We start from the raw sequence: 20,994 nt of genomic DNA on the forward strand, positions 1-20,994 counted from the left end.
ATAGAACGTTCAAATGTTCAAGTAAAAAAAATTTATGCTCTCTACTTGAAGCAAAAAGGTGTATTAAAGTATGAAGATCATTCAAATAATGTTTAACTGGTATTCGAATATTGAGCAAAAGCAGAACAACCAAAGATTTCCAACATCCAAATGCTCAGCTAGCGTAGAAATATCGAAGCAAACCGATAAGCCTTCGGAACTCGAGGCCATTTAAACCTCTATAAATCTTGTCTGTATATTGCTTTTGCATTTAATCCTAGGTTAAAATCAAAATTGTAAAACAGGATTTCATAAATAACAAAAGTGAGGAAGCACAAAGATCTAGAAAATGGAGTTTAAATTTTGGCAATAAAGTGCATAAACCTATTCAATTCCCTTTGGTTTGTTCCTCATGGGACCTAACAATTTTGATTCTAAGGAACCCTTCAAAGGTTTGAATAGTTCACATATCTCATGTGGGCCAATTATGGGCCATTATGGGTTGATTTCGTCTCATTTCGATTCAAGTTTGACGCCCTCCTGTGGGTGATCGTTTTTGTGCCCTGCGAGTGCCACTAGCATTCTTCCTCGCAGGCTGAAATTAAAACCTCCTCTGGCCCTCGCCCTCACCTCTCCCTCTCTCGTCCGTACTTTCGTGAATTTGTCGACGGAGGAGCGAAAAGAGGATGGGCTATTCCAAGGAGGAGTTGCTTACTCGTTTAAAGGTTTTCTTCTCTTACCAACCTGTCTTACTTTCCATAGTTTTTATTACATAAACTCGTTTGGTTTTTTTCACTTCGATGTGCTGCACCTGCGCGTACTTTACTGAAATTGGCTATGACCCTTACCTTCAATTTTCAATTGTATTTTTATTTATATATCGGAATTTATATAATGTATTTAAAAAGGTATCAAAGATTAATGATGGTGGTTTTAGCTTCAGACCATTTGCTGCGTATTTGACGATGTCTGTGCATGTGTAAGTAAACAAGTTTTCTTTTACGATAGCATATGTGCCATGTGGGTTTGTTTGTGAACACCTCTATTGCAGAACAACGATATTTTTCAGTAGATGCTAACTCGTTTCTGTTGCCAGGTAATAATGCGTCAAGTAATCCTTTGCATCTCAAAGTTTCTTCATTTTACTAATTCCATTAATATCCTGTCTTCATAAAATTTGGTTAGTATTTCATAGTAGTCCCTGGGTTACAGTTACCTGGAGTTGTTTTTTTTTTCCATTTTTAAATGTGCACCGGGTTTTATACTGGAAACTATTAAAAGGTTTGCCATTTAAAAATAAAAATTAAATGGTTTGGTAGTCCTTCTACTCTATTATTTGTTGAGACTTAAGGGGCAGAGACAATTATCTTCTTAAGGAGTTCACCTAAAGGAGTTACACTCATAAAAAGCATGTGATGATCTACTCTATTGTTTGTGCTTCACGTAATCCATCTCTGACTATCTTTTAAAACTTATAAAATGATTCTGGGCGGTCTCAACAATGTCAAATGTGCACATGTATTCAATTTTTATTTGGTATATCATTATGGGAAAATGACAGGTGTTTGCTTCCTATAACAAATAAACTATGAATAAAGAATGTCATCCAATCATTCTGCTGTATATTTAGAAGGATGCAGACTCGTCACTTCGAGAATGAAATGAAGTACACTGTCCCCCTCAAATCATGAAAAAGCTGACAAGTTATTTATGTTTATTTTTAATTTCTTCTTCCTTCAAAAATTGGTCTGTAAATGCTTCATGTGCAAGAACCCAAAGGTTCCTAACCTCTAAAAAAAATGTTAGTTATCTTCTCTTGGTCCAGAGAATGCAAATTTCTCAACCATTACTTCCTCTCAGTACAAAGTTTCTTTCAGCTTCAGATACTGTATTGTTATGAACTGCAGTCTGAGCACATTCATTGGGAATTTGACCTAATTCAATGGGATCTGAGAAGTCTCTGAGAAAGGTTGGATTTTCATTATCTTACTTCAAAGTGCATAGGAGCTTTGGCTCATTGACCACATGGGATGGTTCTTAATGTTGCGTCTCAGGTTCAAGTTTCACCCGGGTTAGGATTATCAGGATTATCTTTGTGTTCGTAATTGACATTCAAAAAAAATCTTTGTCAGTTTATTTTTTCTGAAATGAAAATTGTAGTAATTGATTGTTCCAGTTAAAAAAAAAAATGTCTGATTGGAGCAGACAATTCAAGGTGTTTGATAGATGATGTCAGGTTGTAACAGTTAAGGACTCACCAGCTTATTGTTGTGCATTTAGGAACTACAAATTGAATATGCCATCTGTGAGCATCCAGTTGTGCTGACTGTTGATGCTCAGGTAAGTAAATGTGGTTATATTACTTTTTTTATTTTCCATATATTAACTTAAAATATGTAAAGGGAATTAGTTTGATGTAGTGAGCGAGTTTTTTTTTTTTTTTTTTATAGCAGGCAAAGTATGTTGGACATTTAGGAGGTGCATTGAGTAAAAATTTGATCTTGAAGGTAAGGTCTTTGTAAATTTTAAACAATAAACTTTGAGTAGTAGTTATTGGATATGCATGTGCATGAGAACCACAGTGTTTGTACCTTGTTATGTGTTGAAAGAAAAGTATATTCATTTGGTACAAATTTGGGAAGGGCTTTGTGATATTGCGATTATCAATCTACTTGTTTTAGGGATGTAGATTAAGAAGGAAAAAAACATTTGTTATAATGCAGTGATGTTGACAGGTCCTAGAGTGGGTGGACTTTTTTCTGCTGGTATATGGTGGCTGTGTGGATCCACCTTTTGGAGTTGCATTTTGTTATCTACAAATTGAATCTTTCCATTGTTTAACAACTTGCAAGTAAATGAGAGATCTGATGAATGGTTGTGAGACAAGTGATCTAATGCTTTACATGCAAAAGATCAGACCAATTGTTGGGTTGCTAAGGTTGCCTAGTGTTAAAGTAGTAACTGTCAAGGGTATTTTGGGTATTCCACAAACTTGGTTTTCCCTTCTAAGAGAAGAGTATTCATCTATTTATGATGTACATTGGGTTAAATTTTCAGGTTTATATGATATATATACTAGGAGATATAAGTAATTGAGTTTCGAGGGGCATTTATGTTATTGTACTAAGTTTTCACTTAAGTGACCTATTTAATAAATAGTGAGGTCGAATTTTGACCTCTAAGAAGTGTGCTACATACTGCAGCACTTCAGAAATTTCTTCTCTTTTTGTTTTCTGCTCTGTTTCTTCTCTTCTCAATTTCTCTTACTTTTTACACCTAGTCCTTTTGAGGATCAGAATATTCCTTGTACATGGTGGGACTTTTCTCTTCTGTATTTGACCAAAAACTTAATCGTGACATTAGTCTTTTCTGTTGCACGGGGTTGGTTCTTCTTGATTTTTCATCACTTCTTTATAGATTTTAAGTGTCTAACTGAAATTCTATACCTTCCTCGAAAATAGTAGGTCATGATTTTTATAAAAAAACAAGGTCATGGGTTTTTTTGTTAAAACTATAAATAATAGTTCATGGTTCAATAGAGAGGGTTACTCAAGAAAGAACCAAGTTAGTTGTAAAGTGGTGCTCAACTTAGCATCAAGACTTCCACTGGGATCTCTCTGCAATAAGATTGAGCTTTTGAGTAAGATACTTGTCATGGTAGTGGAGTGGATGTTCTGTTTGTTTTTTCATAAGGGGCCAGTGTGGGAGAGAAGGGAGTGGGGGGGAGTTGGTACCATGGAAGCAGTACCACATTTGTTGTTAAATGTCCCATTACTTATAATTAAGATTTTGGGTGAGGGTTTTCCGCTTCAAACTTGAGCATCTCAGTTGGATGTCTTTGTCCAAGGGTGAAGAGAAGGTGATAAAAATAACAAAGTGAAGGCCTCCTTCACCTTACTGTTACGGTCCCTGATCTAACACAGGGATTCGTAGGGAAGAAGAAGAGAAGAGAAGAATCATGCCGAAGAGAAGCTCGAAAACCCTAGGTTTGTTAAGCAGAACGCACATCCCTGAACTCGTTTAGGAGAACTCAAAACCCTTTGTTTAACCTAAATTCAAACTTACCTTTTCTCATTCCTTTCACCCCTTAAGTAGGGTTTATGCTAACAAGGATTCAAGAGAAAGAATTACAATAATGCCCCTACGGCATACTAACTCATCAATTGAAATAAAAATGAAGTAAAAGTAAATAGGAAAAAAAACAATTAACTAATGACTCAGCCATTGCGCCTTTGCATGACTCGGCCTACTATTGAGTTCATAACATCACTCCCCCCTTGGAGAAAGAGCTTGTCCTCAAGCTCGAAGGTAGGGTATGCGTGCCAAAACGTCTCCACATCTTCCCAAGTAACATCTGTGGCATCTGTGTCAACCCACTGGGCGAGACAAGCGGTGTAAGTGCTCCAATGTAACACCCCAGACAGAGAAATTGCTGTATCCAAAACCCTCCACTGGTTGCCCCCGTTTGCAGAATGTTCCACCAGAATTTTTTTTTTTTTTTTGGGTGAGAATCCAACATTGCGAGCATCACTTGCTGCAGCAACCAACCACACGGTCAAGCAACCAAACAACAGTCTGAACTATCACCTGCTCCATTTTGGCAAGACCATGACTTGTCAACAACGTTCCACCATAATCTTCTGAAACCCATGTGAGAATAAACCCACCATTGCTGCAAGACATCCACGAATACAGTGTCCGCCCATCATTGCATTCCAACAAATTAAATTCCTTTGTGAGATTTGGTCAAAGACTCTTCTAGTATCATCCACCTGAAGTGCCTTCACAGGCATGTCATGTAACTGGTGAGCAACATCATACACCTTACATACCAGTGGTTGGGCAGTTTCAATTTGAGACACAACTCTGATTTTTGAAATCCAAACATTCATAATTACTGCTGTCTGCCCAAGTTCTTCCAGTGTACCCTCACTCTTCTGTACATAAATTGCTGCTCTAGGATCACTCTGCATATCGTTTTGAACTCCACAAGCAGCCGCAGCAGTACTGGTTACGGCCCTGACTAATTCTGTGTATATAAATCCAATTTCTGGGACACGAGCAACTCCAAGACTTGGACCGAGATCAATTAGCCAGTCCATGCAGACCCTATTGTATAAATCGAACTCATACTCTTTCATGTTTCCATAGTGCCATGTCAATGTAACTACCATGAGAACAACCACAAAGAAGATGAGAAACCCTGCACCTGCATGAAGATTTAGCACACAAGCTGAAAAATACATAGCTGCTATGGCTCCACAAAAATTCCAACACAAGGCAGAGATCAGTATTTTCTTCTTGTCCCTTTGATAAAAGATTGAGCGAGCACTGGTAAGGTTCCCCAATTTGCAGTAACCAGCACTGAGAGCATTCCATGCTGGTAGAACTTGCTGGTACCTGCTCTCTATATTTGGCATACATGTCAACTAAGGTCACTACCAACTTGCTACTCATAGGAATATTGTCTCTATGAACCAAGTCATGAATTCACAGACCAATATCTAAGTGCTGCAACTGGGCACAAGCTGAGAGGACTGAAATAACAGCAACACCATCTAGCTTAACACCTGCAGACATCATTTTTTTGAAGAACCCAACAGCCTCTTCAGGTGGCCTGTTCTGGGCATACCCGGCAATCATACTAGTCCACATCTTTGGTTTGTTGGAAGAGTTTGGAGTGAACTGGTCACTAAGTTCAAGCGCCTCATGGAACTGACCTGCTCGACTGAGAACAGCCACCCTGCAGGCATAGTTTTCAGTCATTGGAGCCAGTCCATGTTCATCAAATTGCCCAGCATTCTGTACTAAAATACCATGAGCGCAAGCACTGAACAGACCCAGGAAAGTTACCTCATCTAGTCCAACTCCATGAGTTTGTATTTTACCAAACAATTCAAGTGAATCTCTGCATAACTCGTGTACTGCAAAACCAGCAGCTTCCTCTATGGATCCACACGTAGGATACATGTCAATCATGGAGTTTCTCAAGGCCAAACACAACTCCAAGACATTGTGGACATCAGACTGGTGCGTCTTTCTCCCTTGCTCCAGAGTACCAAGATGAGCACAACAATTAGCCATGCAACAGAAATGTGCAAACTTGGGGCTGCTGTCATACATAGTCTACATGTCATTAAAATACTATTGGCCCTCTGACATGAATCCTTCACGAACACAAGCACATAACAGACCAATAATTGTAACTTCATCGGCCAAACCCGTGGGACTACCAGCAGAGAGCACACCTATAATAATGGCCAAACCCAGAATTAAGGTTGGCACAGGACTGTATGAATTGCCCACAGCAACATCACCACACATTTCATAATCGTCCACAATATAATTTCCAGAACCCATCGAAGTAGCTGGTCCTGGAACACCCAACTTCTCTATCTCCCTAACAGCTTCAGCCCATGACCTGGGTGTATTCCGTGTAAATATCCAGCAATCATCACATTCCCCTTTTCAACATAACCTCTTATTATAGAATGCCAGGACTGTCTGCCATTTAAATATCCAGCAATCATCACATTCCCCTTTTCCACATAACCTCTAATTATAGAATTCCAGGACTCCACCTCTTTTGTAGGCATTTCATCAAGTATAAGATTAGCCCACTGCAAGAGATTGGTTATCTGAACTGTGGGTAGCAAGAAGATTTCTTTCTGGTCATGTAATGCCACTGGCTGCGATGTTTTATCTGATGTATCTCTAAATTTCTTAGGCTGTCTAAGAGCCACATCTCTGCTAAGGGTCTGAATCAGAAAATGTAGTTTTTGTGCAGATTGACCTTCAATACTGCTGGAACATTGTGCAGTGGTGAAACAAAAATTGACTGTAGCCATACCAAAGGACCTCTTCAGTTGGAAATTTAATTTGTCAATTATTCCAGAAAGACGAATTATTCTATTTGATTGGCTATAACCCAATAGCATGGCCGACCAAGCAACAACATCTCGTGTAGGCATTAATTCGAACAGCACCCTTGCAGACGCCATATTACCCCACTTTGCATAACCGTGTGAGTAACCTTTCTGGTTCTCAGCCCAACTGAACACTCTCAACACCATTGTAGAGTTTTTTCTTACAAAATCGAGGGACTGGAGAATGAACAAGCGAAAATTCGGAGAAAATCTGCTTAGAAACATACCACAAAATTTGTTCAAGTCGGTTTCCAGCTTGGAGGCCGAGAGCGAGAGGCTGCAGCACGATGGTAGCAATTTCAGATCGAAACCCACTGGTCCCGACTTCTTATCTTCCGCCAGGGCAACAATTTCCGCTTCGAAATCGAAGTCTTTGGATTTTTTTGCCTTTCGGTTTGCATAAACCGTCAACGGCGAAAAAAATGAATCTACTGGGTAGAAATTATTTTATGCCCCATGACAAAGTCGAACCTGACTTGTTGCCGACGGCGAACAGTAGCCACATGGTGCTTCTCCACTCGGAGAAGCTTGGAGAAGTTAGGTCGACCCTCTCCGGGACGGCCGAAATGATTCGCCGAGACAGAGGCCGCTTGGAATTTTTCCTTCTCCTGTTCTGGGAGACGTTTTGCTTGCCGTGAGAAGGGGGGTTTTGAGGTCGAACCCAAATCAGGAAGTTCCAACGAGATCTTTGCATAATAATCCTCTGATTTCAAATTTCCAGGCTCCACGAATTCGGATTTCCAGGCTCTGGACTTTGGCTCTGGATTTCCCTACTCGGAGATTTGAAGTCAAATGACCTTCCTCTCTGCAGCCTTAGCAAGATGTGTCTCGATTGCGGCCCATTCCTCGGACATTTTAATGGAAGATTGATGCATCTCCTTATGCATGTTACATACTGTTGTGCGCATATCTTAATGCATCTTACATACTGTTTTGCGCATATCCTGGAGTAGGGCAAGTATTTCCTCTCAGGTTGAAGAATCACTCATTTTGTTCCCGCTCTGATACCAGTTGTTACGGTCCCTGATCTAACACAGTAATTCGTAGGGAAGAAAAAGAGAAGAGAAGAATCAAGCCGAAGGGAAGCTTGAAAACCCTAGGTTTGTTAAGGAGAACACACAACCCTGTGCTCGTTTAGGAGAACACAAAACCCTTTGTTTAACCTAAATTCAGATTTACCTTTTCTCATTCCTTTCACCCCTTAAGTAGGGTTTACGCTAACAAGGGTTCAAGAGAAAGAATTACAATAATGCCCCTGCGGCATACTAACTCATCAATTGAAATAAAAATGAAGTAAAAGTAAATAGAAAGAAAAACAATTAACTCAATACTAAATGACTTAGCCACTGCGCCTTTGCATGACTCGGCCTGCTATTGAGTTCATAAAAGAGGGCTAGATGAGTAAAGGAAATATAATTCTTTGAAGGAGATACATGGAAGCTATCGAGAGCATCTCTAATTATGTCACATGATTGAGTATTTATAGACAGAAGAAGCTAGTAATGCTCAAAGGTTTTAACTGGACAGCAGCCGAAAAAGATCCCAAAACTGTTTTAAGAAATATGTTCACTTTTACTCCACAACTAGCTAGCGATGCCCACTAACCATCAACTTAGTAACAGGCATGCGTAACTAATAGTAGTCCTGTCAACTTAAGGCTATCATACGATTATCCTCTGTTAGCAACATATTATTATATTTTCTTTATCAATTTATGTGCAGTCAAATTTCTACTACATATTGTTTGTGTAATACAGGACAAAAAACACAGATTCTATGTTGTTTCTGCTCTAGCGAGTACAAATGTGGATTTGAAAGGTATAACTTAATTGTTTGTTCAACTTGGAGAGCTGTAATTGTGATAGCATTTCTGTTTCCGCAATTTTTTTTCCTCAAATTTTAATTCAAACTTTTGTAACTTTTAAGCTGAACAGTTTTGTCGCAGAGGCTTGGTTTGGGAAAAGGTGGTTTGCGCATGGCTCCTGAAGAAGCTCTGAAAGAATTACTTCAGGTCTGCCTTTTCTTTAATTTTGGTTGGGAAATTTTTCTAAATGATGCAACATAGGACAGCAAGGTAGTTCTTTTTAGATAGGTTTACCTAACATGAATGATTAGAATCAATTACTAGATTAAAAGAACAATTCTGTTGCATGCTTAATTCATAGGAAAATTAATTTAAACTAAAAAAACTAAACCAAATAACCACAAGCACATCTAATAAAGGTCCTGTTTAGTATGGTTTGTATTTTTTTCTCTCTCAGTAATATATTCACACCTTTTTTTTAAAAAAAAAAACAAGCACATCTAATAAGATACTAGTGAAGAAGAAACTACCTAATAGGCAAGAATCTTTCATGCATATGAGGGGTTGAAGATTTTGCTTGCAAGATTAAGACATTATGGTATATGGGAAAGGGTAGGAATTAAAATTTTCCGGTTTGGGCCAATTTGATGTTAATTTAAAAACCAAAGAAATAAGGTTTAAAGATGAAAAGAATTAAACAAAGGTATTTTAATGAGAGAAGGATGCTTGTTAAGAATAGTCCCACTTAGATTTACAATAAGAAAGAGCATTGTGCTTATTACTTGGGAAGGGACCTTCTAACCTGGTTATTCATTTGGGGTTTGGCCTATACCTAATTCTAACATGGTTGAAATCACAGAAATTGGGTTGCAAAGAGAAAAAAAGAATCTCTAAATTTAAGGGTTCCCCTGTAGTGCACATTAGAATGGTTCGCTACAATGTTGTGCTCTATACTGATGTTTGCTTTAGATTTATTTATTTTGAGACAAGTTTTGGAAGGAAAAGTGAGAAGAAATGAGAAATAGAAGAATGAGAGAAGAGAAGAAGAAGAAAAGAAGAAGAAAAGAAGAAGAGAGTTGCTGAAAGAGAGCATAGGAGAGAGCTCTCGTTTGGGTTTAAAATTGACCCCTCTTCCTTCTTATTAACTTAAGTGATTTTGAGAAATAATTACTTATTTACTCTTACATATAACTCCTTATAACTTTCTAACCACATCTCTAAACTACATAAAATCTGGACCAAAGACACACCTAACATTCTGAACATGACAGTACACTCACTGAAATATACATGTAATATAAAATGACTAAACTACCCCTTATACTACATTTAACAGAAATATAAAGATAAAGAGAGAGTAAAGATTAAGAAAGAAGAGAAGGAAGACCAGACATCTTGGTTTGGACTTGGCTTGCAAAAAGCTTCACACAGTGCCCAAAAGCAAAGTTTTTGTAATTCTAATTCATCAACTTGTTTAATATATATCTACTAGTCCTTTTTTTGGAGAAGGTGAAGTTATTGGGTTTTTATTATTTCAAAGCATGAATAATTACATTATGGAGGAAGAAAATCTTTATGCCTTGAAAGAAAGTGGAAAAGAATTCCCAATTAATAGAGAGCTCCTTTATGCGTCCTCTGTAGCTGAGGAATCTGAGGTACTATTGGCAGATCTTAGGGAATGTTGCCATTGTACACTGGGTGGCGGGGGGTGGCGGAGGGGAGGTTGTTTTAGTTTAATCCAACTAATGACATTGCTGAATGTCCTTCGACTATTACTGGCAAGCTAAATTGCAGAGAGAAAAATATCAGTCCTTGCAAGAGGGGGCACAACATTCAGCTTTCTTGGAATCCATATACATTCTACTAAAGTAGTCTCTGATAATTCACCAATGTATTAAGCTTAAGACATCTTCTTTCAGGAGGGGACCATGGAGTAATTCTAGTGGGAGATAATGTCCTAAATTTTAAAGAGCCAGATAATCATCATGAACTAAAAACAAATAACAAAGATTAAGATATAAAAAGGAACGCTGTTTGGCCTTAAGTTGATCCAAGATAGGGTAAATCAAATAATAGAAAAAACGAAATTTATAACTAAAACCCCCAACCATAATTAAACTTCAGTCCCTACATTGACTAGAGTTAAACTTCAGCTGTAAATTTCTCATTGAGCTTGATAGCAATTTTTCTTTTTTATCTTCCTAGAAAAAAGTTGAAATTGTTTTCCCCATCAAGATGTTAGCATCCTTATATTTTCTATTAAGTTTCTTGACTGTTGATATATAGATGGTCAATGAAAGCTGTAGTCAATTTTTAACTATTTTTGCTCCATGGTCAATGAGAACTATAGTCACTTTGAATCATGTTTTTGCAGGTGCCATTGGGATGTGTTACTCCATTTGCCTTAATTAATGAGTCTGCTCGGTATTTGATCACTCTAATCTTCTCTTTTCCGTGATAAAAACTATAACTGAATGCTTGCTAAGCTGTTTTTGGTGCTTCATGGACACCCGCCGCATCTTGTGTGCGTGAGATATATTGTTTTAAGCTTTCTCCTTGGAGATTTAATTTGCCTCTTTATAACTCTCCTTGACTAAGGAAGTCCATCCAACCGAGCTGTCTTATAATCATCTGATTATATCCTACCCATGTTGCACATTTTTGGTCCTAGTTATTTTGAGTTGCTTTGCACTCCCTGATGTGTACGTCTGTAAATCATTGAGATTTAGTTTTTTGTTGATTGGAGGTCTGACTCTCCTGTTTCTCACTTCTGAAGAACTGTTTCCCTGTTACTGGATCAAGGATTCAAAGCCCAAGAGCGCTGCTTATTCCATCCGCTTTCAAATGACACAACCATATGTGAGTGTGGCTTGTTTCCCATAGGATTCTTGTCTTTTTCTATCAGATAGGGTTTTGGTTTACTTGGATTTTGTTCTCAATAAGATTATTCTATTTCTATTTGTATTGACACCAATGTTAATAAACACAGGCCAGTCACTGACTCGGTAAAGTGACTGGGTCTGGTTAAGCCCAATTCAATCAGATTTTTAACCGGTTGAACAGGTTATATTTTTAAATAAAAAGAAATTGGTCTGGGGTGTTTCCTCCCTCGGCCTTGGGGAGCTGAGGATCTCCCTGTTATCTAAATGTGGGAGAGGCTTTGCCGGACTAAGTATTGAAAAAAAACACACTAATATCAGACAGTTCAAAGAACGACATGCATTCCCAACCTCAGGTGAACAAAGGGTGAAAATAAACCAAAAACTAATGAATGAATATGATAGGCCCCCAATCCTGCGGGTATACAGCAGAAAGAAAAGGGCAAATCCGGTTGAAGGGAGGGGAGTCAACTCAGCTACCAGTGTAGCAAATCCACCTAGCAGCAGCAACAATGGGACTGTCCCTTAAGGACAGTTAGTTACTGGAAGAAGGAATAAAGAGGAGGAAGCAAGCAGAGAGGAGGGAGAGAAAAAAAATTGAAGAAGGGAGGCTTCTAGACTCTCGAAGTCTGGAAAAGATCGTCTTCATCACCTCTGTGACAGCAGGTATGCCTACTGTAGCTTTGGTCTTCAACACTCTGGTATTAAAGCGAGGTCGGGCTGGATATGGTGGGATCGAAGATGGAAGGATGAATTGAATCAGTGGAAAAGGTGGTTTCGGAATTGAAGGTTGGAATGGAAGAACTAAGGGTGGCACCAAGCCAAACGGTCTGCAAACCGTCGAGCTCGGCTAAAAAAAAACTTGGTTCAGTTTAGTTTTTAGTTGAACTCGACTCTAGCTCAACTTGAAACAAGGTTCATTAAGTATAACAAGCCCAACTCAAGATTTTCCAAGCTTGGCTTGTTAGCCTGTGAGCCGATTCGATAGTATAGTTTTTATAAGAAAATACCTTTTACTTTAATTGCTCTCATCAGTTTCCTCTTTAGTTGGTTGATGATTGCTCTTATTTACCTCAAACCCCAAAGACGATCGATTGTTCAACTCTTTTGAGTCCTTCAAGATCTAATGTTGTTGCTTGCCAATAGAATAAACCCTATTGATGGAGGGGTTTGCTCTTTCTATTAGGTCTATTAAGCTGGCTATTGTATGTTAGTATGTTCCATTGCAAAGTCTTGGACTCCTCTACATGCAGTTCAATGGTACTAAGCCCATCAATATATTTATACATCTTCATTCAAAAAAAAAAAAAAAACAAAAATTTGTAGTTTTAAAAGTAGGTTGGAGCTCAAACCCGGCTCGAGCTCAAGTCCAATTTTAAGCTCGAGGCTGAGCTCGAAATTCAGATCAAGCCAAGCTCAAACATATGCAAGTTCGAGCTTGGTTTGACTCGATGCCACCCCTAGGAAGAACACAAAATCGACTTGCAATGGATTCGTGAGCTTCTGCTAGAATTTCAGGATGGTATGAGACCCAAAGATAAGTCGTTGATGGGAGAGACATCGGCAGATCGAGAGGAGTGGCACTTCAAAGGAGGAAATCGAGGAGAAATAACCATGGAACAGCGAGGAAGAGGATTGGAGTTACTTGTTTTCTTCAGCGAAGACCCATACAGTTGGCTTTACTGCACTGACCGGTATTTTGCAATCAACACCATCGAAGAGGAAGACAAGATTTCATCCATCATCGTTTGCATGGAAGGATGAACTTTTAACTAGTTCCAGATGGTAGAAACCAGAGCTTCGATGCGTACCTAGTCGCAGTTCCGGTCTACTCTTCTACAACACTTCAATCTGTCGTAAACCGAGGGCCTGTACAAGGTCCTCTTCGCACTCCGGTAGGACGGCACTATCATCATCTACAAGGAGCAGTTCGAGCTCTTGTCAGCCCTTCTGGTCAAAGAGCGGATGAGCTTTTAATGGGAGCATTCATCAATGGCCTTCAGAACGATGTACTGGTCGAGCTCCGAGTCAACCCGCCCGAGTCGCTCATCGTGTTGATGGAAACAACTCACCGAATTGACGAGCCCAACTCGGTGTGGGGCCGCACGTGCGAGTTTAAGTGGCATGGGCCTGGGCATGTGGGGACAATGTCAATCGCGGGATCGATGGATCAGATCCCATCCCGGACCTCGGCATGCCCCAAATTGAAAGGGTTTTCCTCTCTAGCTACGACATCCTAACGACCTCCCCAGCCACTGTCAGAAAGGTCTCCAACGACGCTGACATGACAAGACTTCTCATACCGAAGGCTTTCTAACACTGAAGTGTAGGCAAAGAGAGAGAAGGGCCTTTGCTTTCACTGCGACGAGAAGTACTCACCTAGGCATCGATGCAAGCTGCGACAACTCCACATAATGATCGTCGCCGACGGAGAGGACCCTCAGTCGGACCATGACAATGCCCCTGCCGAGGAATTGGAACCCCTTAGCACGAGTTGGTCACACTATAACTCAACGCTCTTCACGAAGGCATCACTTCCAGCCAGACACTGAAGCTAAAGGGGACCATAGACCAGTGCGACGTCATCATTCTGATTGACAGTGGTGCGTCCCACAATTTCATCAACGCCTCCCTTGTCTGAGAGCTGCGACTTCTAATCACCCAGAGCAGACCATTTGGAGTCAAGGACGTTGACGAGTACTGTATCAAGGGTGAGGGGATGTACCCAGATTTAGTCTTGAACATCCAAGGAGTGGCCATTAAACAACACTTCCATCTGTTTTCTATGGAAGCTACTAACGTCGTTCTGGGAGTGTCCTGGCTGCGTCTGCTAGGAGATGTCTATCTCAATTGGACAAATCTCTCCATGATGTTCATCTTCCAGGGGAAGAAGGTCCGATTCCGGGAGACCCCACCCTAGGCAGCATAGGGGTATCGATGAAGACCATGACCAAGATTTTAGAGAGAGAAAGACAAGGATGCCTCATAGAGTCCTTTGATCTTTCCCATGAAACCATGGAGCAGATAGAAGTAGTGATACCAGAGTTGGCCTCTTTCCTCAAGGAATTCCCTCGGGTGTTTGAACCGGTACTAGGCCTGCCACCATCATAGCCTCAGGATCACTCCATTCCCATCAGGGCAGGCGAGGCTTCCCCCAATTTCAGACCCTATTGGTTTCCCTACTACCAATAGACCGAACTTGGGATGATTGTAAGGGAGACGTAAACCGTGGGGATCATTCACCCTAGCAGCAGTCCCTTCTCCAACCTGATACTACTGGTAAAGAAGAAGGACGAAGGACGTCGATTCTGTGTAGACTACGGGGCACTCAATAAGATAACTATACTAGTCAAGTTTCCCATCCCCATGATTGAGGAACTCTTGGATGAGCTGGGAGGAGCACAAGTTTTTACCAAGCTGGACCTCAAATCGGGATACCACCAGATTCAGGTAAAGGAGGAGGATTCCCACTAGACGGCATTCTGCACACATGAAGGACATCACAAGTTTTTGGTGATGCCTTTTGGTCTCACCAATGCTCCATCTACCTTTCAAGCGTTGATGAATCAAATCTTCCAAGCCCACCTCTATAAGTTCATATTGGTCTTTTGTATGACATCTTGATAAATAGTCCAAACCATACTACTCACTTGTCTCATGTGCAGACCGCGTTGCAACTATTGGGAGATTATCACTTGGTGGTGAATTCCAAGAAGTGCTCATTTGGTCAGCACCAACTGAATTACCTAGGGCATTTGATCTCGACAATTGGAGTCTTGACTGATCCTTCCAAAATCGCAGCCATGCTCCAATGGCCACCTCCATCTGACATCAAGAGCCTCCACGACTTCTTAGGCCTCACTGGATACTACCGATGGTTCGCCAAAGGCTACGACAAGATCATTGAACCTCTAACTCAATTGCTCAGAAAGGATGCCTTCAAATGGACCGATGCCACCCAGTTAGCTTTCGACGAGCTGAAGCAGGCCATGACCACGGTGCCGGTGCTAGCGCTACCTGATTTCTCTAAGCCGTTTGTTTTGGAGATAGATGCCTTTGGCAAGGATATTGGGGTTGTCCTCATGCAAGAAGGATGCCCCTTGGCATTCTTGAGTCAGACCCTTTCACCCAGAGCCCGCCTCAAATCAGTCTATGAGCGGAAATTGATGGCAGTCATCTTCACTGTCCAAAAATGTTGGTACTACCTTCTTGGTCGGCACTTCATCATTCATACCTTACGTTTCTTGACGGACCAGTGACTCATGGGGGAGGAGCAACGAAAGTGAGTCACCAAGCTCCTGGGGTTTGATTTCGAGATCATATATGAACCCAGTGCTCACAACGAGGTTGCTGATGTGCTGTCACGAAAGGAGGAAACTATGGAGGTATCAGTCGTATCCTTAGTTTGTTCCTCTGGACTAGAAGAGTGGGAGCAAGAGATCCATAAGGATGATGAGCTTCACAAAATTCAGCAAGTGTTGTTACTTGATAGAAACAACCACCCACCTTATCATATCGTCAAGGGGTGCTTGATGTATAAGAACCGCCTGGTTGCCGTCCTCCGCTACTTGTATTTCCTGACTATTGAAAGAGTTTCACTCTACCCCTTCCGGGGGGGCATTCAGGCTACTACCAGACCTACAAATAGTTAGTTAACGTGGTGTACTGGACTGGCCTCAAATGTGATATGCAGAAATTTGTTTCTAGCTGCGAGGTGTGCCAACGGAACAAGTATAGCGCGCTCACTCCAGCTGGATTACTCCAGCCTCTCTTCATCCCCAACCAGGTATGGGAAGACATTTCCATGGACTTCTTTGGCAGATTACCAAGGGCTCATGGGGTCGACACTATCCTTGTAGTCGTGGACAGGTTGACCAAGTACAATCACTTCCTCCTCAATCACCCCTACATCACCGTCCAAGTTGCTTCATTATTTATCCGAGAGGTCATACGTCTACGTGGATTTCTGCGGTCCATTATCTCAGATCGAGACAAAATATTCAGTAGCACCTTTTGGAAAGAACTCTTTAAGCAGTCAGGTACCCACGTATGCATGAGCTCCGCCTATCACCCTCAGACAGATGGTCAGACTGAAGTGGTCAACAAATGCCTATCAACATACCTCTGCTGTTTTTTAAGCAGCCACCCTCGACATTAGCCTAAATGGATAGCTTGGGCGGAATTCTGGTACAACACCACCTCCACCAAGCAACGGGCATGACACCTTTTTGAGCTTTATATGGTCAAGACCACCGACACTACTTCGGTACTCTCTCTGCACCTCACAGATAAATGAAGTTGATCAACAACTTCAGGACCGTGATGCCATCCTAGAGGAACACAAGCTCAAGTTACATAGATCTCAGGCTAGATTGAAGATGCAAGCAGACACTAAACGAAGGGACATACACTTCCATGTAGGAGATCTGGTCTACCTGAAATTACAGCTCTACTGCCTCCATTCCTTGGCCCACAAACCCAATGAGAAACTCAACCCTCATTTCTATGGACCCTTCAAAATTTTGGCCAAAGGTGGTGAAGTGGCATACTGACTTGACCTCCCATCATTTGCTCGCATCCACCCCATCTTCCACAGCAGCCAACTAAAAAAGCTGGCTCATCCTCCCATTTCCAGCAAACCCTTCCCTCAGTACCTCACAGATGACATGGTACTCTCTGTCCAACCCGCTCATATTTTCAGTACCTAGCAACCCCAAGATGGCACCTATGAGGTACTTGTCCAGTGGAAGTACCTTCCTGAATTCGAGGCCACGTGGGAACCCCACACCACCATTCTGACCCAGTTCCCTTCCTTCCACCTTAAGGACACTGTGATAGGGGAGAGGGTGATAGGGGCCCCATCCCAATCAGTCCGGATGACAGTGAGGGAGGCTGGTGCCCCCCTCTGCTTCCAAATTGCATAGGCGATGAAAAAGAATTCCTCTGGTCTCGACTCCCGCCCTTCTTGGATACCTATTCACACTGGCCCACCAGTTTGCATGTTTCAGCAGTTTAACTGCATAACCAGGCTTTCTCTGAAAAAAACTGGATAACCAGGCTAGCTCAGCCAGGTTTCAGCCTCCCCTAGGTTTTGCACATAGATGACATGGAAAAGGCACTGGGCTCGATCGAACCCAGTTCAACTGGCTGGTTCAATTGTATCAGAGACTGGCACTTTATTATTGTTTAATATGCAATATTTGATGGGATAAGTTATTTAATTCTAGAAATCTGGACTATATTTTTGTCTAGTCAATGTGAGAGATACTGTATGATGCCTTCTTGTGTTTAAAGAAAAATGTGAAGATTCTTCTTGTCTAAGCCTTTCAAGTAAAAAGTTGAGTGGATGTACTTGAAATATTTTCAATGGAAGCAGCTAACAATATGTTTGGGCTTATTAGTTTTTTTTTCAAAAAGAAGGGAAGGCTATGAAGGACTAATAATACATATCTAAAACATAAAAAGTGAATAAAGAAAAGAAAGAAGGAAGTTCTTTTTCTTTTCCAAAAAAAAAAAAAAAAAAGAAGGAAGTTCTTTAAAAAAAGCCTTTCACTTTTCAAAGAAATGCAAACAAAGAAAAAATTGAAAGGAAGAAAGTACTACAACGAGTGCACATTGAAGTACCTGAGACTGCCCATTGGTCTCCTGTGAACTAGTGAATCGGCTTAAATATTAGCGTCTTTTGATGTTAAGCGGATGGCTAGGCTTTGTCAAAATGTGCTATATGCCTCTGATGAACAAAAAATGTTGAAATATGTTCTGTGCTACATGCCTCTAATAAACTGACTTGAACTCAACTGTCGCACTTTAAAATCTGCTTTGGTTAAGTTGAGCTTGGGTTCCACCAGTGTTTCGCCCTATTGTTCAGAACAAGATGCATGAATGTAGAACTGGAGAGTTTGGCACCTGCAATCCCTGTAGGCAAAGGGTCTTATTCTAGAGAATAAACAATATAGTATGTGGATTGGGTTGTGTGGAATTACAACCTTTATTATTATAGTCACTGTACTACTTATTAACATGCCTGCTTAAAAAGTAAGTGATACTATAAAACTCAAGATGCCTTTGGGGAAAAAAAGGAAAAAACTCAATATGATTGGCATAGGGTTCTTTCTGGAATTTTGACATGGCATTTCCTTCTGGATGTCTGTATGTTGTTAAATTTCAATTTTAAGCATGTTTCATCTTTGTTATGTATGCCTCGGTTTTAGACTTGGGTGAGATATCAATTTTCACCATGAATGCTTGAATTTATAATGAAGCTATTCTGCATATGTTCCAGCATTGGCAGCTCGTGATCTTGACAAATTTCTGATTTCCGTTGGAGTGCAACCTTCATACGTTGACTTGCAGGTGACGTATTGTTTGTTTATTTAATGGGTCTTTTGCTTCTGATTAGTGCTTACATTGAGTTGAGTATTGATGATGATTTTGTAGTAGGCTAATCCTGTCGTAGGGAAGGACCAAGCACCAGATCTTGCAGCTCTTGTACCTTCTGGTGCATCTGCTCTGTCAGATCCCGTGGAGAAAAAGACTCAAATGAAAATTCCTTCTGACAACCATGTTGAGTCAGCTGAAGTCAAAGGTACTCCTCATCTCTGAAAGATAGTTATCAATGCCTGAGTGCAGTTAACGGCAGTGCATCTCTGCTTCATATTTCAAACCGGTCAATGGGTATTATATAACAGCATAATCCCTACTGTCTTCCCTTCCAGCACAGAGCAAGAATATGATTCACCGCTTCGGTGTAGTAGGATTGTATTATTGGCTGATATGAATTGGATATTCTGACCTGAAAAGTGAATCCAAGATTCTGCTTGAGTGACTAGCTCTTGACTGGATTAATGGTCCAGTTCGTCTTTTACCCTCTATAAATATTTCTATTGCAGAACTGAGTCTATTTCTAAGCATTAAGGGTTGTGTTAAAGTGGTTATTCTGTCTACCAGCAAACCATCTAAATTATGACAGCTGTTAAGTTGAGTCCTCTTGGACCCAACTTAATATGGTATTAGAGCAGGTACTCATATGTGGCCTGCACCTAAACTATCTATTTGTAGAGCCACAAAAATAAGGCCTACACCTAAACTATCCACTTGTAGAGCTACAAAAGAGGGCCTACACCTAAACTATGTACTCCTAAAATTATCTACCTGTAGAGCCACAAAAAAAGGGTCTACATGTGAGGGGGAATGTTAAGGAATAGTCCCACATGGATTAGTGAGTACAGAGATCTTGAGTTTATTTGTTGGGAAAGAGGTTTCCAAAGGTGGCTAGTCATTTTGAGATGGGCCTTGGACCCAACTTAACAACAGCTATCACAGTTAAGAAAAGTAAAATGTTATGACAGATGTCTGATGCACTATAGCAAGTTTTGGTTTTTTATGTGTATATAGTGTTTAATTTAGTCATAATTGTTACTGAACTAATTTATTTTTTAGCGGGGAGTAAATTATGATTATTATTGTTTTTATTTCTTTTCATATCCAGGGAAAGTTAAGGTGCAGCCAATTGCAGCAAAAGGATCTGTGGAAAAGCCCAGTTGCGGCAGAGCTTCCTTAGCTTCAGTTACTGATGTAAAGAAATTTGTAGATGACATCATAGAGAAAACATCCAAGGCTGTCCTCTCAGAGGTGAGCATGATGGCTTTGTATGATGATTGTTTCCCACAAAATACTTTTGCTTGAATGTAAAACCCATTGTATGGATTTTTTCCCCAAGGTTTGAATTTGGTACTTGTTTTTGCAGGTGAACAATGAATCCCCTAAAGTGCCCAATGATCAGCTTGTCTTGGATGGTGTTAGGAAACATATCGGTTTGGATTTGGAGAACGTTGCAGTAAGTATTGAGTTCTAATGGTAGAAAGTTTTCCATCTAGTGTCTTTTTTCACTTGATTTCACTTGGTATTGACTGCTGTTGGCATTCCGGGGCAGATGATTTTCAAGAACGCAGCTTACACACAAGGGTTTCTTGCCGGCAGAGAAAGTGCATCGTTGAATAAGTAACCTCCATTCTCATGTTCAAGAGGAATTATATTTTGAGATTTGGTAGGTTACTTCACCAAATTATCTACATTGTATGCTTGTAGGAAACCCATTTCATATTTAATCATGTTTTTTAGTTTCCTAAGTTGTCTAGGAACATTTTTCGTATCTGAATTCGGATTTATCTATTGTTACTCCAGGACAGTGATTAGATTTATTTGAAATAAAGGTAATGTTGCTTTCCGACACAACCATGGAAAAGAAAAGAAAAGAAAATGAGAGTTTGACCATTATTATTCCCAAAAATAGTTAGTGAAAAGGATAATTTGATCATTATTTTATTTTCACTATCTATTTTTGGGAACAATAATGGTCAAATTTTTTTTTTTTTTTTTTTTTGGTCTATTTGGAACCCCAAGTTCA

The 20,994-nt window shown here is 40.3% G+C and overlaps 1 protein-coding gene across 2 annotated transcripts; it reads left to right on the forward strand.

The window, feature by feature from the left end:
* Positions 1-555: 555 nt before the first annotated feature.
* On the forward strand, positions 556-20,816 carry LOC137941335 (uncharacterized). Of its 2 annotated transcripts, none has more exons than XM_068786700.1 (12): positions 556-704; positions 2,260-2,319; positions 2,430-2,486; positions 8,663-8,723; positions 8,840-8,916; positions 11,084-11,133; positions 11,486-11,568; positions 18,871-18,941; positions 19,029-19,173; positions 20,077-20,219; positions 20,335-20,424; positions 20,521-20,816. In XM_068786700.1, exons 1-12 carry the CDS (start codon positions 666-668, stop codon positions 20,590-20,592), a joined length of 948 nt encoding a protein of 315 aa, XP_068642801.1. In that variant the 5' UTR covers positions 556-665; the 3' UTR covers positions 20,593-20,816. The 2 variants fall into 2 exon arrangements, with proteins under 2 accessions (XP_068642801.1, XP_068642802.1); XM_068786701.1 differs by having other exon boundaries at positions 557-704; positions 2,433-2,486.
* Positions 20,817-20,994: the final 178 nt, after the last annotated feature.

Source organism: Aristolochia californica, unplaced genomic scaffold (assembly GCF_029961685.1).
Source record: "Aristolochia californica isolate CCGP_79_NKW_82.1479 unplaced genomic scaffold, dmAriCali1.0.hap1 SCAF_9, whole genome shotgun sequence".
In the NCBI taxonomy this organism is placed as follows: Eukaryota; Viridiplantae; Streptophyta; class Magnoliopsida; order Piperales; family Aristolochiaceae; genus Aristolochia; species Aristolochia californica.

Excerpts from the sequence above, each read along its gene's own strand:
- LOC137941335 (XM_068786700.1), top strand. The coding sequence starts at position 666 with ATGGGCTATTCCAAGGAGGAGTTGCTTACTCGTTTAAAG. Across the intron at positions 8,724-8,839 it reads TACAAATGTGGATTTGAAAG|TTTTGTCGCAGAGGCTTGGT; the intron begins GTATAACTTAAT and ends TAAGCTGAACAG. Across the intron at positions 11,134-11,485 it reads TTAATTAATGAGTCTGCTCG|AACTGTTTCCCTGTTACTGG; the intron begins GTATTTGATCAC and ends TCACTTCTGAAG.